At 36.9% G+C, this 7346-nt stretch overlaps 1 protein-coding gene across 1 annotated transcript; it reads left to right on the top strand.

Annotated features, from left to right (window-relative positions):
• Positions 1-505: 505 nt before the first annotated feature.
• On the top strand, positions 506-1159 carry LOC149227049 (uncharacterized). Its single transcript, XM_089380390.1, has one exon. The coding sequence runs from the start codon at positions 506-508 to the stop codon at positions 1157-1159; it is 654 nt and encodes a 217-aa protein (XP_089236516.1).
• Positions 1160-7346: the final 6187 nt, after the last annotated feature.

Here is a 7346-nt window from a genome sequence, read left to right as displayed (position 1 = left end):
GAAACCATCCATCATATTACTACAGGAAACAAAGCAAAGAGAATCAGAAATCAACAAAACCATTGGAAAGTATAAAAATTACAAAGGAAGCATATGCGAAGCAAGAGGAGCTTCTGGAGGAATTACCACCATTTGGAATCAAAATGACTAGAAAAGTGAAGCTGAGTTAATTGATCAACATTGGATAAAAACAGTCCTAAGAAATAATATCAGCAATCAACAGATTGTCATCTTCAATGTATATGTCCCCAATCACTACAGAGATAAAGGAAAATGCTGGGAAACTCTTAGCAATCACATCATGGAAGGAGATAGCAGCAACACCATAGTAGGCGGCGACTTCAACTTAATCCTGCATGCAAATGAAAAGTGAGGGGGGAAATTTCTGCTAGACCCTTTCAGGAATCAAATGGAAAATGTAATGCACATTGGTGATTTGATAGACATAGCTCCAAAAAATCGCAAGTTCACATGGAGAAATCGAAGGCTGGGCAACCACAATATCATGGAGAGGCTGGATCGATTCTTGGTTAATATTTCACTCCTGTCAACCTTTTCATCTGTTAACTCCACCATTTTGCCTTTTGCTGCTTCAGACCACTATCCAATCACCCTCGCCTTGAATACTCACTGCGCCCTTGGTCCGCTGCCTTTTAAATATAATCATATTTGGAGTGATCAACAAGCTGCCCGAAACATCATTCAGCTCACCTGGAGACAACATATTGAAGGTTCCCCAGGCTACATATGGGAGAGCAAACTAAAGAATGTGCAAAAAGCGCTTAGACAATGGGCCAAATCGCACTACAAGGAGCCAGAACAGGAAAAGCATGAGTTAAAACTTCAAATCGCTGAACTCCAATGCACAATCGAACAAAAGGATTACTGCCACAGCGAAAAAATCCAAGAAGAAGAGTTGTACAATAAACTGAGCAAAATTAAAAGGCAGGAGGAAGAAAAGTGGCGCATCAAATCAAGACAAATATGGCTGGAAAGTGGGGATAAGAACACATCATTCTTTCATAAACAAGCCACCGCAAGACAAGTCAGAAACACCATAACTGCCATCTCGGACAGCGTAGGGACTCAACATGTGGAACAAGCAGATATTAAAGAAGCAGCTACAAAACATTTCAAGGACCTCTTAACCGAAGTATAGGAGGAAGAATCTTATGATGACCTGTTACAACATTTGCATTCTAAAGTCACAGATGATCTGAACAAAAACTTGACAGCAGAAATAAAAGAGGAAGAAATCGTTGAAGCAATCTGGAACCTCCATCCCAACAAGGCACCTGGTCCGGATGGGTTCCCAATTAGCTTTTACAGGGATTACTGGGAGTTGATAAAGAAGGGCCTCACAAAGTACATCAAGTGGATCCAAAAAAAAGGCAAAATAGGTGGATATACAAATTCTACCCACTTGGCTCTCATTCCGAAGGAGAACTGGCCATCCAATTTTTCTCGCTTCAGGCCCATATCTTTATGCAACTCATCATACAAAATCTTCACTAAAATCATAGCCTCTTAGTTCAAACCTCTTCTACCGATGCTGATCTCAGAAAACCAACGAGGCTTTATGGCAAACAGACAAATTTCAGATTCTATTCTTTTAGTCGAAGAGGCCATACACTCAAGTCATGCAAGGAATGAGAAAGGCTTCATTCTAAAACTAGATTTGGCCAATGCCTTTGACAGGGTAAGGCATTATTTTTTATTTGCAGTTCTTCAAAGGATTGGCTTCTCAACTCTTCTTATTAATGTCATAAGATGCTGCATTTCTGGACCTTGGATCGCCCCCCTCATCAACGGAAGACCTGGACCTTCCTTCCAATCCTCAAGAGGACTAAGGCAAGGTTGCCCCTTATCCCCTTATCTCTTCATCCTCATGGCAGAATCATTTAGCTGTGCCCTTGATCAAAAGAGACAGTCAGGCCTCATTACGGGCATCAAGTTTGAAGATGGCATTAAAAATATAAATCACTCTCAATTTGCCGATGACACCCTTTTGCTAGGGGGGGCGACCACCATTATTGCAAGAAGATTCAAGTCCCTGCTTGACAAGTTCATGAGATATTCAGGAGGTAAAATAAATTACCTTAAGAGCTGTATTTATGGATGGAATGCTTCATCCCAAATGATACATAATATTGCCAATATTTTTGGTGTCCCCTGCAAGTTAGATTGGGACTGTTTCAGTTATTTGGGAATGCCGGTAACCATAGGGAAAGCAAAGACTGGAATCTGGGACTTAATGCTAGACAAAATGAAAAGGAAACTTCAGAGATGGGGAACTCTGTGGCTCAATCCAGCTGGGTGACAGGTTCTACTAAAATCAGGGTTTTCCTCCCTTCCTTTATATCAGTTTTCTCTTGCCCAAGCTCCAGCTTCATTCCACCGAAAAATGGATAGCATCCTCAGATTTTTTCTCTGGCAAGGGGGCAAGAATGAAAAGAAAAAATTCAACCTAGTAAACTGGAAACAGGTTATACAAAGCCCTGAGAATGGAGGTCTGGGCATCAGTTCCCCATTTATTATGAATTTAGCATTCGGTGGGAAATTGATTTGGAGACTTATGGACAATCAACCTACATGGTGGAAAAAAGTCCTAGAATCAAAATATCTTAATCAGCCAAGATCGCAAATTCTCAATGCTGAAATTCCCAACAGACACTGTACAAAGATATGGAAATTTTGTAAAAAATCCATCGTCTTCATGGCGCAAAATGTTTCTAAAGTTCCAAAAGGAGGTGAAACGGTGAACATTGGTTCGGAAAAAATCATGGGAAACCCTCCCATAAACAGTCTTCTAGATATCGACCCTATTCTTCATTATCTCCACAGCAAAGGCAAATCTAAACTGAGTCAAATATCTCAATGGAATGAATCAACTAATGCCTGGGTTCAATGGGAATTCCCACCCATACCCCACCATCTCAAAGGTAGCTTTGACTCTCTTTGTAGCTGTCTGCACAGTATTGCACCCACCATCAAAGGTGCAAAGGACGAGTATCGTTGGGACCCTTCAGGAACAAACTATTCCATCAAAGCAGGTTACAGCTACTTGAGCAGCAAGGAATACCCCACTGTTGTCTGGGCTCATGGGAAGATTTTAAAAAGAGCTGAAGCAATTCCAAAGATCAAATTTTTCATGTGGACACTTCTCCATGGTAAAATTTTAACTGCAGAGAACCTCAGGAAAAGAGGCATTTTCGGACCCTCTAGGTGTCCCAACTGTCAAGCGGCGGAGGAAACCATACAGCACTTATTTATATCTTGTCCCTTTGCTGCCTCATGCTGGAACAACATCATACCTTCTGCTCCCTCCATTTGGAATCCCCAACATTCTATTGTCGAAGCCTTAAACAACTGGAGGAGTAGCTATCCTTGGCATTCAGCGAATCAAAACCCAGCTAAAAGAGTTTGCAACGCCATTCCTTTTGTTCTTTTGTGGCGCATATGGATCGCCCGAAATAGTATGATCTTCCGAGACAAAGCAACTACAATCAGGCACATAATCCTTAAAGCTTCAAGTCTTGCATCAGAAACTATAGCAGCCAAGATAACAAAGAGAATCGATCCCGTCAGCCTATGGACAGAGGAGCGAAACTTTATTTGGAATCTGATAGACAGGTCCAACACCATTTCAGCAACAAAGATCAGTAAGTTCAGTGGCAAAGCCGACAACCCAGAATGGAAAATCCGCCTCACAAAAGATGATTTCGGTAAATGGCTCCTTTCAAAGAATTCTCACTCTTTATTTTTTTACGGAGCTTCCAAATCTAATCTGGGAGCTGCCGGCGCAGGGGGCATCATTCTGGATCCTTCAGGTGCACCGGTGTCCTCCTTTGAACGTGGCCTGGGAAGACTAAGCAATAATCGAGCTGAAGCTTTGGGTCTGTTCCAAGGTCTTTTGTAGCTTCAGAACCAAGGGATTAACAAAGCCCTCGTCTTCGGCGACTCGGCTATAATAATTAGTTTAATGAATAGCAACAGACAAGCATCCAATCTCTTTCTCCATCAAATCATCAGCCGCTGTAAAAATATGTTGTCGCAGGGCTTGGAGTGCCAATTTTTTCATTTCCTTCGATCCAACAATTAGGAAGCGGATAAGAGAGCTAGTCATGCCAACTCACGGGAAAAATGAAGCCTCTTATGCAATCAAGCGAGTTTGCACCAATTCATCCCTTGATCCACATGTTTGCCCCAAATCACCACTCTGCAAGGAACTGCGCTTCTATTATCAAGGAGTCTGATCAAACCTCCATCTGCAACAATCTCTGTCTTCGCAGTTTATTCTCATTCTTGAAGACTTTGAAAAAAAATCAAATTAGATATTATTCAGCAGAACTCGTGACTTTTGACAGCCAGCCTGAGGCCTCCATCGACTGACATATCAGATATATCACTATTGTTTAAATGTACTGCAAAACCAGTCTTCTGTTGTCCCAATTCATAAGAATCTATACTTGTTCTAGGATCTTACAAGTGAACAGTAAAGGCACTCATGTGTACTGCCACAATGAAATACAAAAACAAGCAACTACTGTAACTCCATCTCTTGTAAAATCGGAGCTTAGACTCCTCCAACTTTTTTGAATATATCAAGCAACCGATTTTGTAAAATAATAATAATAATAATTCTATTGATAATTTCAAATTTATATAAAATCATATATATATATATATATATATATATATATATATATATATATAATAATAATAATAATAATAATAACATAATAAAATCTTAATAAACTCCATAGGGCACTCGTTTACATCTTGTTCCTACCATTTTTTATGCAACTACTTGCTTAAATTACGGTGAGCATCTATCCACGTGGCATTGTGTTATGCAAAGACAAAGTGTGAATTTCTATTCGAAGATAAAATATTACATGAAGCAAATGCATTCAATGGCATTCAAAAAAATTGGCCCATGTAAGATAGAACTATCAATCAGGATTTAAACATATCAGATAGCCCACCCATCAAAAATAAAATAGTCCATGTAACATGTTGATCAAAGTCTATGAACATAAACATCCATATGTCATAAAATAAATTGTTGAAAACAACCCTGTCAGTGTTGTATAAACATGTTGTCCAAGAGTATGATCATCCAAAAAAGATTGAAAAGAAAAACTATGAATTGATGCTAAGATATAAACATAAATATTGTTATGCTGCAAATTAAACTGCTAAGAAAGGTGGGTGTTGGTATTCCTGAATCTGTCCATCAACCTGCTCTAGAACCTGTCATGAGCCCATATGTTGTCAAGCATCTTTCTTGGACAGGATATCAACTTCATAATTTCTCTCCCTATAGATGTGACAACAGGAAACATGATCAAATAATATTTTTAATCGCAATATTTCTTCAAGGAAAGGAAACAGAGTGTGGTTGTGACATCTTTGTGTAGCATTGAACCAATTTATGACATTTAGTGAATCTGCAAAGATTTGTAAAGGCTGACAATTTTGCTCATACACCTAGCATAGTAAGAGATTTAAAGAGAGAAGCTTGGCATAGTTGTTGGATTCGTGGCCTAAACCAATTTTTTACTTCAAAATATGATGCTCATTTAAATAAAGAATGATACCTCCTCTTCATATTCCATCATCATTGGAAGCCCCATAAAAATATGACCATGGGGATTTTTTTATTGATTTCCTCCTCTGAAATGTTCTTGTGGACTAGATGAGGCTCCTTGGTGGGTAAAAGAGAGTATATGGTTGTAATTTTAGCTGATATGAGGTCATAAGACGATGCCTTGACATGAAAAGTAGCTTTATTCTTGGCAAGCCACCCCCAATAAATAAGAGGAGGAATGTTCCTCCATAAAAGTTTTATGGAGGCATCCAACCTAGACCTTCAAGCCTCCAAGAAATTATTGCCTTGCCTTTGAAGAGTAATGACACTTCATGAATAAAAAAAAAAATAGATTTTTATTTTTAAATATAATTTTTATATCTCACAATTCAATTTAAAACCACATAAAATTAGTCATCAACCAATTAGAAAAAAATAATTTACATTTTAAAAAATTAAAAATTAGTTTTTAGTTTTCAAAATATTCAGTTTAATATTTATTTTTTTCAAAACTTTAATAAAATTCATAGAATTTGTTTAAAAATTTCAAAACTAATTGAAAGTTAAAAAATTTTAACCAAAATAAAAAATAATACAACTTACCTTTAATAGGAATAAAAATGTAAATGCAATAAAAAAAAAATTAAACATATTACAATAATAAATATTTTTAGTGCATGCATATTTGTCAATAATCAAGAACGATCACTCAAAAAAGTTGTGAATATGGTATATGTTGAGCATAAAGTAATATTAGTATTGTAATCGTAAAGGTCCAAGACTGAAATTTCAATGAACATTAAATATTTTTTACGCAGGAGCTTCTACTACAAGTTAAAAAAAAGATATATAGTTATCCCATCCACAAGGAAGTAAGGTTGATGAATCCCTTATTCCTACGTTTCATATTTATCATTTAAGGGAGTAGTCTAATTATTAGAATTTTTTTATTTTTTCACTAGAATCAAGTGATATAATTTTTTATAAGATTGTGAATATAAATTGTTTAAAATGTATTTCTGAGTGCATAAGTGGATAGAGTTTTTTGGAAATCTCCTAAGAAACACTGCATATTACAACATTGAAACTTAATATTTTAAAAATTCTTTGCCAAATTTGAGCTAAAATTAACTAGAGTAGTTGCCGAGAAAAAGACAAAAACACGTAATGTTTAGACTACATCTTATCCACCTACAATATATAGACTACATCTTATGCACCTATAATATATATACATAATACATACCATTCATTAATAACACTTAATTCACAAGCTTATAGAGTATATGTTGTTAAAGGTTTATTTCTGTAAACTTACTAAATGAATTCATGGGCATTGGCATCCTTACTAACCTCTATTATCTCCACCTCAATTGAGTTCTCTTAGGATTTATTTCAATAAAATTACGAAATGAAATCATGGGCATTGGCATCCTTTGTCACCTCTATTATCTCCACCTCAGTTGTGTTCTCTTTATCATACACAATGTTCTCCTTAATATTCCTAGTGAAAAGAGTTGATCGAGCTCCCCTACAAGAGCTATGTGTTGTCTCAAAGACCGCAAATTGAAGCTCCTTAAATTTTTGGTATCTATGAGTAATATCTCTTTCAAAAGATCATAGAATCTATCTATCAATCTAATGATGGTTGGCTTACCACACTCTCTTTCCACCTATTGCCACACTACTCCCTGCATTGATTTAAAGGTTGAAATTTCTCAAAATCATGGCATTTGGACAAGTTGGATAACAA

Source organism: Pinus tabuliformis, chromosome J (genome assembly GCF_031772625.1).
Source record: "Pinus tabuliformis cultivar Carrire ecotype Pingquan chromosome J, CPIR1, whole genome shotgun sequence".
Classification (NCBI taxonomy): domain Eukaryota; kingdom Viridiplantae; phylum Streptophyta; class Pinopsida; order Pinales; family Pinaceae; genus Pinus; species Pinus tabuliformis.
This window is presented reverse-complemented; position numbering and strand designations above follow the sequence as displayed.